Raw genomic sequence first — 16,522 nt, 5'->3', positions numbered from 1 at the left:
TAACTGTTGTAATAGATATGGTATGAGGGTTAGCAATAGAAAGACAAAGACAATGAAAATAGGCAGAATCGTTGAAAATGTCAACTGGGTTGTGAATGGAGAACCTGTGGAACAAGTAAAACATTTCAGCTACTTAGGCACGATTTTTAGTGAAGATGGGAAATTAAATATAGAAATAGACAACAGAATCAGCAAAGCTGGTATGGTGGGAAGTCAATTGAATAAATTCATATGGAATAAGAAAGAAATTAGTCGGAACACTAAATTAGCTGTATACAAGACAGTGTTCAAACCAGTTTTAACTTATGGATCTGAGAGCTGGGTCAGAAGTAAAACATTTGACCAAAGACTAGAGACCACAGATATGAGAGTCCTGAGAAAGATTACAAGCGTGAACAGATGGCATCAATGGCAATATCATATTAAAAACGAGGATATTAGGAAAGAACTTGACATTGTCAGCATCCAGGAATGCGTTAGCAGAGCTAATCTCAGGTGGCATGGTCACTTAAACAGAATGGGCGAGGAAAGATTAGCAAAACAAGTGTTCTCTGCCAGGTTGGCAGCAAAACGATCCAGAGGAAGACCGAGATATAGGTGGATTGATACAGTACAAAGTGCTTTAGACGATAGAAATATAAGATCTGATAATGTTGGAGTCTTGACAAGTAACAGACTGATTTGGAGGAAAATTGTAGATAGGAAATTAATAATGATGTAATTCTTTTTCATGTAGTACTATCATATCCTGTACACCCCTTGAGGGTACATGGCAGGAATTTGATGATGATGATGATATATATTTTTTTTTTTAATGTGGCTCCCACATTAAAAATATAGTATTTCTTCATACCATGGAAGGAGTAAGGATTTTTTTTTTTTTTTTATATTATGTTAACAGTCATATCGTGGAGTCGCCTTTGGTTCCATAGGCATGCTCAACTTGAAAATGTCTGTATTGGAGCACTGTGTCAGACTGCTTGAAGACAGTGTGGTTATGACTGAAATAAAAAAAAAACTTAATAGTGTGAAAACCTGTTTATTAGAGGCAGACATGGCACTGTGTCACATCTGTATGTATCGTCTACATTTGATGAAATTGGACTGATGTTGATGGTAGAGATAGATTTTCAGTAGATGTTGATGGTACTAGTCTTCTGCTGGAAATACCTGGGTTGGATTGTTCTTTCTTTTCTCTACAGATTTCCATGTAACAGACATAAACCTTTACAATACTAGCATTTACTTTCTAACTTCTTTCAAAATCCAGATCATGCTTTTCCAAAAGAGCTATGCCAGCTTTGAAATGACGGAGAGCTTCAGAGAGAATTTTGGAAGTTAGGCTTTTAGGCTCAATAGTGAATACTCCAGGTGCATCAGATCTTCATTGCTGAGAGGCCAAGAATAGAACTCCATAAGTTCAGCTGCATCTTGTGAATCCCCTTCTAGCTCTAACTGCCTTGCCATCTCTACAATATTGTTGGTTACTTCAGGTACAGGAATTTCTAAGCTTTCAAAATCACCTAGCAACTGTGAGTATTTTTTCCAGGTCCCTTTCAATGTAGAGATCTTAACATCACTCCATGCAGCTCATATAGCCTTGATGGCATCAAAATTTGTAAAGCCCTTCCAGAATATCCTGATGACTTTTTGCCCAGTGCATTCTCCGATGTCTATTACTGTAATACCCTTGCTGACGATTCTTTAGTACAGCTTGAAGGCAGCAATAACGCTGATCCATGGGCTGCAGCAGTGAGGTGGTACTGGATGGTAGGTATATTACTCGAAAGTTAGAGTACCAATCATCTGATGTTAAAGACTGGCCACAGCATTATCTACTAACAGATGACAGTCTGTTAGTAGATAATGCTTCATCTATTTTGAATGATGATTTTGAAACAGATGTTCTTCTTACAATAGCTTTTCATCTCTGGGACAAAGCCACTGACAAAATATTCTTTGAAAAGTGCTGCAGTAATGCATGCTTTCACATTAGACCTCCAGTGCACTGGAAGTCTAGTTGCAACATTGTTTTTCATAGCTCTGGGGTTTTCCAAATGGTAAACTAATAGACTTTTGCTTTAAGATACCAGAACATTGGCACCTAACAGAAGGGTTAGCCTGTCCTTAGCTGGCTTTGAAGCCTGGCACAGTTTCTCCTCCCTTACAGTGAATGTTCTTGATGGGATCTTCTTTCAGTACAGTCCCATTTCACCTACATTAAAAATTGGATTGTTTGTATATAGCCACCATCAATGATTTTTGCTAATCTTTGAGGGAATTTTTCTGCAGTGACAGTATCTTCAGCAGCTACCTCTCCTTGCACTTTAATATTATATAAGTTTGACTTCTTCCTGAACATATCAAAACATATATAGCTGCTCCAGATTCAGCATCTTTCACTTCACCTTTCTTAGCCTTTGTGTCATTTGGATTTTATTTTAAATAATGGTCTAGTTTAAGGGAACATTGTGAGTAATTTGATCATCTATCCAGACTGTTAAGAATTTCTCCATATCAGCAATAAGGTCATTCCTTTTTCAAATTAAATTAGTGTTTGCTAGGGTAGCAGTTTTAGCTTTATCAAGAATTTTTTGTTTGCTTTTAATCACAGTGTTAACAATAGTGCAAGGGAAGCCTAGTCTTTTGCCTATCTCAGATTGCGATACACTTTCATTACCAAGCTAAATTTTTTAATCTTTGAATCTAATGTAATAGTCTTACAACTTTTCTTTTCACTTTTATCTGCCATTACATTAAGTTTAATCTCAACAAAAATAATAGAATAAAAGTTAAAAACCAGTTTTAATATTCATGCAATAACAGAGCACAACAGAACAACACAAAGATGTGCGACGAGCCATGTCTGATGGCACGCTTATGATAGCAAGCTAGCAGCTCTTTTCTAGTAGTAGCATTATGGTGATAAAGAGGCGATAACTCCGAAACAAGTGATAATTCAAAAATTCCATAAGTGCAAAGCTCATAAGCTTCGCACTTATGAAATATTTCACTATTATCACTACAGATTTTTTTTTACCAAGTCCAAAAGCCCTGCTCTAGAGACCAAATGTGGAACTTTTCAATTCACTTCTCATTTCCAATAAGTCAGTTGATGAAATTTATCTCCTACCTAAAGACAATCACAAAGATCCATGCCCACAATGATATTTGAACCAGCATTGCTGTTGGTTGGAGGTCAGATATGCTAACCAATCAGCCAGCCAAAGATGCCAGCAGTGGAGAGAAAATAAAGGTTGACATGATTGACACTGGAGAGATTTTTTTCATGTAGTGGAACAAGGACAAAGGGCTCTCTCTCTCTCTCTCTCCCTGTACATTGTGAAAGGGGAATGTTTTTTCTGCATGAAGGATGGTTGAAACACGGAATGCATTGCCTGAGAGGATGGTAAATTTGCAGACAATCATGTTTAAGAAATATATATACACTGTTGTTGATGCCATGGAGGTCCAGAATAATAATATCAGATTTGGCACACAGACTTAATAAGTGCAGTATTATCCCACCTTATCCATCCTCTGACTTCTGCAAATGATGCACCAGCTTTCCTCTCATCACACATTATGTATATAATGGTCGAGGTATCTTTATCCTCAAACTTTGCAACTCATGCTAGATTACTACAGGATTCCAGCCTTCACCTACCTTTTCTAGTTACCTGAAAATATAATTCACAGATTTGCTAATAACAGCATATTTGACTCTTTTTTTCTGTGTGTGAGAAATGTATTCATGTCACAGAGCGAAAGATTTGTGGAGGGTGACTTGTGAACCTATGTGTCCAAAATTTTTCAGAATGAATGTAAGGAAAGAAAGCACGATAGTGGTGATTAGATCAATGAAACATAAGAAAATACAAATGGTGGTGAGGTTATTGTTAATGCAGTACAAGTGATAGTAAGAATGAAACTCTGGAAAATGAAGAGAATGATCAGATGATAATGAGAGGGATAGCACACTTATGTGGAGTTCTCTACTGAGCAACAGAATGGTTGGAGAAACACCTTGACTGACTGGTATGGCACAGAAACAAAAGAAGGAAATGATGCTAGGGAGGAGAAAGCAAAGTCTGAAGAATGAAAGAGGGAGAATAAGGATCAAATTTTTTTATGGTAATTACATAAGAGGAGGATAGATTGTTCAAAAGTTATAGGAATTGGTATGACTTAGAAGACAGAAGATTATATAGGGATAAAATGCAAGGGGAGATAGTCTTTTCAGAGAGCACGGAGAGAACAGAACACAAGGAGTATTGCTGTTGATGCAGAAGAATTAAGTAAAAGAAAAGTGTAGAAGTACATCAGGAAGACAAGGATGCAAACAGCATCTATTGTGAGATATAGGCCAACAGGTGAAATATATAGTCGGTTGCTGATATAGACCAGGTGGTATGAAAAAAAATGTAGATGTTGTGTTAATTTGAAAATGTATACTAAGTGCATATTGAGTAATTATTATAGTTGACTTCGACTGTGGGGGGGGGGATATAGATTGGGAAGATAATGGAATATATACAAGAGCTAATTATCTGCAGCAACATGTAATGAAGGGGAACACAAGGTTTGAGATTGCTGATCTGGCCAGAGCTTCAGAGAACTTAAGAGAAACCAATGTAGATACACTCTGACTGCTAAGGGAGAGCAATTATGTGGCGTTGACCTGGGAGACTGCCAAATATGCAGAACTTTAACTATTAAGAAGGGGTATGTGTGGATTTATAAAGCAGGCAATTATAACAAACTCAGGTTTCCACTTATAGCAGCACCATAACATAAGAATAGAGCAAAGAAATATTAGCAGTGCATAGCAGATGATCAAGGAATGTTTGAAGAAAGCAGTAGGATTAATCAGGTACGAATTAGATGGATGAACAACATCATTAAGCAGAAGCTGTAGAAAAAAAAGTTATTGAGGGAATATAAAGAAAAGGTGAGCAGTAACTGAGGCGCTTATAATATTGCAAAACCATAATGCAAACCTTTGTTGTTGGCCTTTGTTGCCACCATCTTTACTTTGCATGGTAGGCATAACAGGCACTTTCACATGGCTATTTTTTTATTTGTAAAAATAACTGATATGAAGGACTATGGGTACTTAGAGTTGTGTGGAAGTAATTAGCTTCTCAGTACCATCTGTTGGTTTTCAGTTTACTGGTTATTTTTCACAAAAAATACTTGCAATTCGGGAGCAAAAGTTTAACGAAACTTATTCACAGGCGCTGCCTCAATGTGACAATAAGTCTGATAAAGGAAATGACTACTTGGTGATACTGTTGAACTAAGGCATGCAATAGGATTCCACATGGACTTCTGTTACCTACCTACATTTCAGTAAATGAGAATGGATATGAAGTTGAACACACACATGAACAGACATCAAAGAGTACTATATGGGAGAACTGAGTCTGGGAGATGACAGGTGACTAGTAGACAACCTTAGGTTCAGTACTTCATTTAGTTCAGTACTATGATTTGTATGCAAATAACACAGGAAATAATACATAGGCAAATATTCAGTTGTTTACTGATGATGCAAAGCTAAGAGTGATAGTCAATGAAGATGATGTAGGGATCCTGCTGATGACTTAAATAGACCTGAAGTATGGGCAGAAGTAAATGGCTACCAGTTTCGCATGGCCAAGTACAAGGTTATGCATTTTGATATGAAGGATCAGAAGCTGTATATACATTTGGTGTAAATAAACTGCTGCAAATGAATTCAGTGAAGAATTTGGGGTTTATTATGGACAGGGATTTAAAGTTTAGAGAGCACTGCAAAGTGACTGAAATATTATATCAGGTTACACAACAGTTGAACATATACACTGATAATAAAGACATTATTGCCATTTATAAGACTATAATAAGGTCACAACTGAGATACTGCATGTAGATTTGGTCTCCTGGATTCCATGGGGGATGAAGATGTGATGGAGAAGATCCAGAGACAACTGACGAAGTTTGTGGCATGTGCATGGAATGCTCTCAATGAGAATAGATTGAAGGTCTGTGTGCTTCAAAAACTAGTTGATAGGCAAATTAGAGGACATTATAGAAGCATATAAGTTATTAAAGAACTTTTTATGGGTTGATACCAGACTTTTTCTCAGTACATGGCAGGAAGGGAAGGGAGAGAATAAGCAGGCTTCATTGGCCGAGTGGTTAGAGTATCCGCTCTCTAGCCAAAAGGCAGCAGGTTCAAATCCCGCCATGTTTGTGATTCTATACTAGTGGTGGTGGACAGTAGATGTAAGTGTCATGTAATAATAATAAGTGGTCATCCCTGGAAATTATATGAATGTTAAGCAAGGGCATTAAAGACTAGATTTTTTGCTTGGATGGTGAATGGGTGGAATATGTTGTCAAAAGTGGTTGTGAGTGATTCATCAGTGAATGGGTTCAAGGAAAGATATATAGGCTTTGTATTAGCAATGGCTAAAATAGGTCTACCACAATCAGTCTCTGACTCCATGGAGATTACTAAGAAATAATAAAAACTGGCATAAATATTATGTTTATGAATAACTTGAGCTATCATTCGAGATGTACCCTAGATATGGGGTTGGGAATAGTTTTGTTGAGATCTTGTGTCAGGTCATTGAATATTTTGCACATTTTATAAGAGCTGTAGCCATTGGCTAAAAAGTGTCTTCATGATAACTGAGTTTGCTATGTAGATTACCTGTTTGCTATTTGGTCTCATTGTCTGTAATCTAGATACATTTTAGTGCAGTTCCAAATATGCACTTGATGATAGAAAACAAATAACTGTATTTCTTTCTTAGACAAATGAGTGTGTCTAAAAAAAAAAAAAAAAGTATCTTGAAGATAAAATTTTGTGGCATGGGCTGCATCATTAGAATAAACAGCCCTGGCTCTCTGTGTGCAGAGGGAATGGTATAATGGATGATAGGATGGGATGGATGGTGGCATGGCTGTTCATAAGGAAACCTACACATGGGAAAGTACTTACATAAGCAGCCATGCCACCATCCATCCCATCCTATCCTATCATCCATCATACCATTCCCTCTGCACACAGAGAGCCAGGGCTATTTATTCTAATGATGCAGCCCTTGCCACAAAACTTTATCTTCAAGATACTTTTTTTTTTTTTTTTATCAGAGGCTACAACAATTACAGATAAAATACTACATGCTCTCTTCTCCCTCCCACACAAAAATACTTTCATGCGGGAGGGAGAGGAGAAAGTTCTTCATAAATGCAATCTTCGTGCCTCTTTCCACACATCTAGCTGGCAATCTTTATCCCTTCTTTGAAATATTAGTCTCAACTTCTTGCACATCCTGAAATGTATAAAGTTCTTTGTGATTGCAACTTGGCCTTGGACAGACAGATAAATCTATCAACATATGCCATGAAAACATAACTATAACATTTGCAATCATATATATCGCAAGTCAAAACTGGCAGACCATGCTCTCGATATCAATTCTCACAAGATTAAATGGAAGAAGACAGCTGTTCTGCACAGTTGTCTTCTGGAGAGTTGCCATAGAATGAGCATCAGGTACGAATCACTCCCTTCACTTCAGTAAGTATGATGGCTTTAATTTGCATGATATCTCGGAAACAGCCATTCTAAGACCATATTTATCTTGCCGTCCTCTGAATTAATCAGTTATAATCTGAATTGTTTTTTCAGCAATCTAATCAAGTAGTATGTGTGTTTTACTACGCTTGTAATTTATGTTCTGAAAATGCTGGTTTGAAATCCAATGAAGTAATCAACAGCTAGGCATATCATTACAGTATTAATATTTATAAGAAGGAATACACTGAAAGTCTGGAGCATTTATGAGGTTTATTACATTTATATCTAAAGACCACAACTCTTTGGAATATTATAAACACTTATTAGGGTTTATAATATTCCATGTTCTTGTGGCCTTTCTTAGCTAGGTCAGACATCTATAAGTTTGGAAATCAGACAAAGAACATACTGGAAATGTCACTAACAACAGTGAAGACAGCTCAGTCCCAGCTTTTCATTTCTCCAAAACACATCATAACATTGAATGGGATAAGAGCTCCTTCAATAAAAACCAAGGACCGATTCTATGTGATATGTGGAAATCGCTCATTAGATCTTTTCACATAGAGACTTCAAATTTTCAGCCAATTTGTACATATCATTGAACAATAGCTGACCTATGCAAGCTTCCAGGCTCTATGTGTTTTTTGTTTTTAACTTTTATTGTAATGGTTTCTATATGTTTCTGTATTTTAGTAGTGTTATGTATGATTCATGTTAGCCTTTTATTGTAATTTTTGTTCATCCTAAGAAGCCACAAATATATGCAGCGAAACTAGTCAGGTTCGTTTATTTGTATTATATGGCCAAATAAACCCAACGTATTCCTTCTTATAATTTGATTTTACTGGTCAAAAATCTACATATTCATCAGTATTAATATTAGTCAACTATGGCACTTTCCATAATCACCTACCTAATAGATCCACATATATCTCCTCTTGACACTGGTCTTTTACTGATTCATCATTTCCTGTGTCAGTATCCTATGATCACTCTCATAAAATGGTAGCAGTGTTGATATCGAATTCACAGCTCATATTATGATGATGTCCCCACAAATGTAATACTGCAAAACCTCACACTACTTCCATCATATGCAGTCTAAAATAGTTATTCCTCAAACTACAAGCTTGCTGTTTCCAATCCATGAATGGAAGGAGGAATATGATTTCATATTGGAGGCTTAATGGATCGTATACAGCACTCAGAAAGGATTAAAACAGAATTTAATACTTCCTATATATTTCGTCTCAGTAAATGAGACAACTTCAGGGAGTACAAAAAAACTAATGTAACCTAAAAACAAATAACACACGATACTAAGCCCAACCACGTGGAGTGCCCTCTAAGGGCAGTTGTAGGTGGCCTGGAATGTAAAGTGGAACCTCTGGTGATAAGCGTTTCCCAAATCTTAGGAAGCTTAATGAAACCATATTTGTTGAGATTCGGTTGATTTCTGACAGCTGCTGCTGATTCTAAGAATAGTCTCTTTTTTCAATTTGCTGTGATGGAGCATGGTGTTTTTTTTCTCCATGAGATCCTGTGGGTTGTATCCAAGACATGGTCAGCCAGGCCTGACTGACCATAGTCATGTTTGCATATGTATGACTTATGTTCCTCCAGGTGGATAGTGGCTGATCTGCCTGTCTGTCAAAAGTATGCCAGTTTACAGGAACAGGGTACTTTATAGACTCCAGACACTGAGAGAGGAGGGAGCTGATCTTTTGTAGAGCGGATAAGGGTAGCAAGTTTGCAGTGGGGGCTTAAATGCTGTATAAGTTGTACTTTTTTAAAAGATTGGCTATTTTTTCAGGTGTGCCATGGATGTAGGGTATGGTGATGGCATTTCTAAACTCTTTCTGAAGAGAAGACCGAGGAAAGGGAAAGGACCTGATTTTTTTTTAATACTGTGATCGCTGTAGTCATTGGAGAAGAAAATGTTGTGTATATGTAAAAAATAACCAAGATTTTAAAAAAGTACAACCTACACACAGCATTTAAGCCCCACCGCAAACTTGCTACCTTTATCCGCTCTACAAAAGATCAGCCCCCTCCTCTCTCAGTGCTTGGAGTCTATAAAGTACCCTGTTCCTGTAAACTGGCGTACTTTAGACAGACAGGCAGATCAGTCACTATCTGCCTGGAGGAACATAAGTCATACATCCACAAACATGACTATGGTCAGCCAGGCATGGCTGACCATGTCTTGAATACAACCTACAGGATCTAATGGAAAAAAAACACCATGTTCCACCACAGCAAATTCAAAAAAGAGAGACTATTCTTAGAATCAGCAGCAAGCAGCTCTCAGAAATCAACCGAATCTCAACAAATATGGTTGCATTAAGCTTCCTAAGATTTTGGAAACACTTATCACCAGAGGTCCCACGTTACATTCCAGGCCACCTACAACCGCACTTAGAGGGCACTCCACCTAGATAGAACTTTAGTGTCACCCACATAGTTGGGCTTAGTATTGTGTGTTATTTGTTTTTATGTTACATTAGTTTTTTTTGTACTCCCTGAATTTGCTGTTTTAAGGATACTTGTGACATAAGACTGAATGATAAATGCACGTAAACACAAGAAAGATATTTAATTAACCAAATATTTTGGTCTGGAAATAGCAGACCATCTTCGGTGGTATTACAAGAACAGTTTTAAAAAACACAAGCTAGAATGCTAACAACAGATCGTTAAAAATAGAACACGCCACGTGATGTTATATCACTAAGTATTAAGTATAAAACGGAACATTTTGAAGTAGAGACATGATTGGAGAAAAAAAAAAAAAAAAATGAAAAATCTTGATTAGACTTTCCCAGATTTTTGATATAGATATACAGTCATTACGATTCAGGTTGGGACGATGGAGTAAGGCCTCCACACTTTCCTTGAACATACGTTCGAACCTATAACGGGATCTATGTAAGAGGCAAGTCCTGGACCAAAAGATGCTGTGGTCAGTTTCAATCCCGAAATATTTGGTTAATTAAATATCTTTCTTGTGTTTACGTGCATTTATCATTTGTACTCCCTGAAGATGTCTCATTTACCGAGACAAAATATATAGGAAGTATTAAATTCTGTTTTAATCCTTTCTGAGTGCTGTATATAATCCATTAAGCCTCCAATATGATGTCCTCACATCACTTAAGCCTCTACACATGGAGGAATATGATTCTAATTAAAATTCCCAAGAACTTCTTTGGCCAGATCAAAATGTAGATCCACTTATCCTAAAATACAAGTGCCATATTTTCTCTCCATTCCAATTTTTGATTAAGGGAGTGTATATGGGCTTTAAAATGTCTGATGTGCATAATGACTGTAAAGGAATACAAAACATGCTCCTCAACTTTGATATATAAAGAAACATTTTTTTTTTTTTTTTTTTTTTTTTTTTTTTAAATAAATGAAACCTGTGGTGCGATCATAATTAAAAGAAACACACGTATTAACCACAGTGAAAATTATTTAATTGTAAATATTTCATCCTAAGTATCTTAGGACATCATCAGTACAGTAGTTTAAAACAATAATAGGAATAACATACAGTTACGGCGCATGATTGTAATCATACGCCCTAACTGTATGTTATTCCTATTATTGTTTTAAACTACTGTACTGATGATGTCCTAAGATACTTAGGATGAAATATTTACAATTAAATAATTTTCACTGTGGTTAATACGTGTGTTTCTTTTAATTATTAAAGAAACATATGCAAAAAACAAGTGTGCATACAGTGGATGCAAGATTAGGCTTTAATTCAGAGCTATTTTTATTAACATGAATATTTTTTTTTGTTTTTCTTAACTGAAGTATCATAGTATACATATTTAATAAAAAAATATGCAACAGATAGAAATTTGGTTTTTCAGAAGTATATTAAAGGTAAAAGCATACCTGGAAATAATGAGACTAAAATAAATATAATAAATTTCAATACAGCGATGTATTTTGTATCAATACATATCAACAGTATTTTAATTTTCTCTGAAACTAAAAATATAGTATGATTCATGATTTATATAATATTCAACATACCTATATTCCCTGATGAGTTTATTGGTATTGATATGATCTTCTAAATCAAATAAACAAACTAAGTTGTTTGCAGAACCAACTAAACTATCTTCAGAAATTCCTCGAAGTCGTGAAACGAAATGAATCATTTCTTTGCCTGTAAACTTCTCTATCAAAATATCATTTTGTGGACAGTATCCAATATTAGACAGATATTCTGTCTCATTTTCTTGAAGGCTGTAAATACTGTTCACAGCATCTCCTTTTGTAGGTACAAGTTCAGAACTAAGCATACTAAGAAGAACCGTTTTCCCTGCTCCACTAATTCCGATTATCCCAAAGCATTCTTCATTATGTACTGTGAATGTTAAATCATTAACGACACATGCTGATTTAATATATTTTGTTAAGTGTAACACAAATAGTTCCTTAACACTTTTATCATTACCATATAATTCTTCTGTTTGTTGATACTCACTGGAAACATCTGAATCCTCGTGCAATGGTAATATTGTATTTGGGATGACTTTAGATCTACATAATGGAAAGTACTTGTTTAATTTATAATTTACTTTTGGAAAGTATTCTATAATTAAAATAATTATAAAGAATATTATGCCATCTAGAAACATACAAAATACTTCTTGTCTGCTGAAACCCCATAAGAGCATGTTTTTGCCAGGACAGTTACTATCACAATAACTGAGACAGCATTGCATTAAAATGTTATCAACACTAATATCAGGACAAATAGTCTGTAACAATTTCTTAGAAAGAGCACTACACTGGCTTTTGCTTAGGGCATTCATATGTAAAGAAGCCACACCCCAACTTATAGCAAACATTGGTAAGAGGTGAAAGTACCATATATCATTCAGGTTTTCTTGAAAAGTAAGTATAAGGCAAAGAAGAATTCCTATTAGGGAAATGAAGGTGATTATACATACAAATCCCTTATATTGTGATTTGAATAAAAAAGAAAGCAAAAGAGTAAAAGGAATAGAGCTCCACCCATACAACACTAATAGTAAAAAAAGAAAAGCTATGTTTTCAGGATGATCTGTATAAATGTGGTTCAAATCCAGTGCTATGAAGCAAATAAGAAAAAATCCACAACAGAATAGATGGATTAAAAAATTACCAAAGCAACTCACTAACCAAAATGTTAGTTTGTGAACTCCAGACAATAATTGCAAGAATTTAATCCCAGATTCCCTTTCATGAATACATAGCAGTATAAAAGAAGAAGAATGAACTGACATAGAAAAAGAAAAAAGAAATATAAATATATTGCAAGACAAGAGATCAGAATTCCAGCTTGATAGTGTTACAGAATAAAGAGGGTAGTTGATAACTTGTATATTAGACCAAGAATTCTGTCTTGCATATTTCAGAAGAACATTATTCATGATATTCAGAGATATTCCAGCTAAATGATATGATTCTCTATTATACCATGCTTTTAATATGAACTTATTTTCAACTTGTTTAACACTACCTCCTAAAAAATATTCATTTTGATTAGCTACAATATCCTTTTCACTAACTGCTAGGATATAAGAATATGGGTCAGTAATATTTTTAATACTGACTTCAGTTGCATTAAACATCTTTGTGTAGTAATTCATTACCAGATCCTCTGCTTTTTTACCTCCTTCATAATGATAAAATCCAGTTCCAGGTGATATTAAAGATTTCACATCTAGATGTAGCTGTTTTGAATTTGAAAGGATTGTAGAAGCAGGAAGATATAGCCATAATACACAGGTGAGTAAGAGACATGGTATAATTATGTGAAACAACATGCATACTGGATATCGTAGCATAAAAAGAATTCTCTTCATAATAAGTGCTTTCATATGCTGCTTCAATTTTGCTAATCCTGAAAGCTTGGCTGGCTTGGATATGGTTCCTGTGGAAATAAAAAAAAAAAATTAATGCATTACATAATAATCATAAAAAAATTACACATAGAATAAAGGCTAAATATATGCCAACAGAACAAAGTTTGCTCTTGAAACTACAGTGATTTATGTGATATTGGATTTCCCCCCACACACACATACTTCCAGTTCTGGAGGGAAGATGGGGGGGGGGGGGGGGAAGGAGGCTGATGCAATGCTGAAGGTTTTGATGTTAAGATAATCTTTACTTTTCTGATGCTAAATAACATTTCATGTCTAAGTGACTTTTAATACATCAAATAACAAACATTACAATGATAGATTTTTAAACTTTTCCTATGACAGACAGCAACTTAATTCAGATAATCAGTAAACCTGCAAACAATAGCATTAGAACAGCTACTTTACATATGTTAAGTCAGATATTGGGGAAGGAGGGAGATCAGATATCATCTAACTCACTGTACTAATATTTTAAAAAATAATGGTAGTACACAGAAGAATAATCTAGAACTTATAAATTCTTCTAGAAGAATCTATAAGTACTGTGGCCGGGGGGGGGGGGGGGAGAATGAGTGTGCACATAAATGATTATTCAGGTTTAAACGCTGAATGGTTTGGTAATGACATTACAGATGGGGAAACTGTGGGTCAAAAAGAATATTGAAATGCATGCACACAAATGCCAAGGTATCAAAAAATAAATTTTTGGCATTAGTCAGCTCGATCTGACAAATGCCAAGATATGAGTGACAGAAAACGATATAGTTACAGAGATAGAATGTCAGGGATTTTGCATTTTCAGAGAGGATAGAGTGAATGACATGGGAGAGCAGTTTTGCTAATGATGACTGAAGAACCTTAACTGACAAAAAAATAAGTTAAGGAGAAATTTAGGTTTGAGGAAGATAGTTCATTTGAGGCTGTTTGGTGTGAGATAGGGGCCAAAAGAAAAAAACTATATTTTCAGTTCCTATAGCCCAGGAGGTTCACAGAAAGCTGTGAATGCCATGTATCAGCAGATAAGCACAATCGGTACAGGCAGAGAGAGATTGTGTTCGACTTCAACAATGGAGGATATTGATTAGAGGAAGCAAAGTGCATATGGCAAGATGGAAATGGAATTTATACAGTTATTACTGAAGGACAATTAACTGAAACAGCATATCATGGTGGGGGGGAAACCAAGGGGTATAAGAATGCTGGGACTGGTATTAGCATCTGGTAATAATAACATTATGTAACTATGGTCTTGTTCTGGGAGGCCTAAATATGTGAAATTCTCAGTCAAATAGGTTTTATGTGGAACTATAAAGCTGATGATTATGACAACCTTAGGAGACAGCTTGGAACAGTACCATGGCTTAAGAAGCTACAAGGAAAGAATGCTAGTAGTGCATAGGAACTGGGGATTGTTTGAGAGAATCTGTATCATTGTATAGCCATGACCAGGAGAAAAAACTAAGTGGCAGGTAAGAGAATCAGTAGAGATATAAAGCAGGAGCTGCAATAAAAGACATTGTGGAGGGAATATAGAGAAAAAGGTCATACTCATGGGCCATACAGAATAAAAGCAAGAAAGGTGACTGTTATGGTAAGAATCAAATCAGATTATCTGAGAAAATTAGCTAAGCAGGCCAAAGTAAATCCAAGAGAGTTTTGCTGTGTAGTCAGTAAGAAATAGAATGATTATGTAATGATAACTAATCAGTGGTGATGGTAAAAAGTTGATAGAAGCCAGAAGAAACACTTGAGTTACTAAGTGATCACTCTGCAAAGGTGCATTACCAAGGTGAAGATTTTGTAGTTGCTGATGTGACAGAGACTCAAGAGAATCAAGGTACACAAACTGGAGGTGCTCAGCATATTGAAAAATATCAATGTGATACAGCAGTGTAAATGGATGGATGGCATGTCAGCCTATGTGCCAGAATATGCAAGAAAACTGGCAGTGCTTCTGATGAAGTTGTTTGTCTCATTTCTGGCAAGGTTCCAAGTGAGTGGAAAGAGGGTAAGATAGTTTCATTATATAAAGGTGGCTCCGACATGGAAGTAACAAATTACATGCTAATTACTATTTCAAGAGTTGTGGATAAAGTATTTAAAAAGTTTGTTAAAGGTAAAATTCAGGAATGGGTGGATAGAATATGATATTCCACACTGGAGAGAGGCAGCACAGTTTTGTAAAAGGTAGGTCCTGCTTTAGTAATTTACTCCCATTTTATAATAGTAACAGCAGAATTAGTTTAAGGGAAATAGCTTGATATTACTTCACTTTGCAAAAGCATTTAACAGAATACCGCATGGAAAACTACTACATAAGGTTGAGCAATGGGGAGAATGGATATGAAGCTACTTACATGGATTGTGGGGGAGAGACAGACAGATAGGGAATGATTTAAGGGGAGGCATTCAGTTTTTTTTGTTGATAATGCAAAACTGGGAAGGACATTAGTTGATGTGGAAATACTGCAGGATGATTTTAAATACAATGGCATTGGGCTAAGGATAATGGTTATCAATTTAATGTTCCAAAATGTATGATCTTTGGGATGAAAGTATTACATACTGTGAATCACATTGCTGTTACTAGATTGCAGGAAATTGATAAGGCTAGGGATTTGGAGACAGAATGTTAAAGTTCAGAAGGTATATTGAAAAAGCTGGCAAAATAGCTCAAAAGATTACGTGGATGTTGAAAAAAAAAACACAAGTAAAGATAAGAAGGTTATTATCCCTCTTTATAAGGCTGTAATTTGACTGCATCTTGACTACTGCGCACAGATTGGATCATCTGGTTTTCTTGAGGATCAGGTGGTGAAGATCTAGAAATGAATGGTGACAGATCAATGGAATGCTCCTTATGAGAATATATTAAAGATGTGAGGGATCAAAAGTTTAGTTCATAGACAGAAAAGAGAGGGCCATGATAGAAAATTAGAACTTAAAGAGTCAATAAAATTGACACAAAAGAAATGTTTCAATATATGACAGGGTCACTTGTGGAAGT

At 35.7% G+C, this 16,522-nt stretch overlaps 1 protein-coding gene across 1 annotated transcript in view; it reads right to left on the bottom strand.

Moving 5' to 3' along the window:
• LOC150101360 (ATP-binding cassette sub-family A member 17-like) overlaps nt 1-16,522 on the bottom strand; it is a 198,198-nt gene that overhangs the window by 56,759 nt on the left and 124,917 nt on the right. Inside the window, exons 10-11 of the mRNA XM_090400780.1 lie at nt 13,107-13,520; nt 11,630-12,194 (exon numbers count right to left, since the gene is read on the bottom strand). Of these exons, the coding sequence (XP_090256906.1) occupies nt 11,630-12,194; nt 13,107-13,520 (979 nt within the window). The remainder of the gene's footprint in view (nt 1-11,629; nt 12,195-13,106; nt 13,521-16,522) is intronic.

This window comes from Typopeltis vanoorti, chromosome 11 (genome assembly GCF_054136105.1).
Source record: "Typopeltis vanoorti isolate ZY-2024b chromosome 11, IOZ_Tvanoo_1.0, whole genome shotgun sequence".
Classification (NCBI taxonomy): domain Eukaryota; kingdom Metazoa; phylum Arthropoda; class Arachnida; order Uropygi; family Thelyphonidae; genus Typopeltis; species Typopeltis vanoorti.
This window is presented reverse-complemented; position numbering and strand designations above follow the sequence as displayed.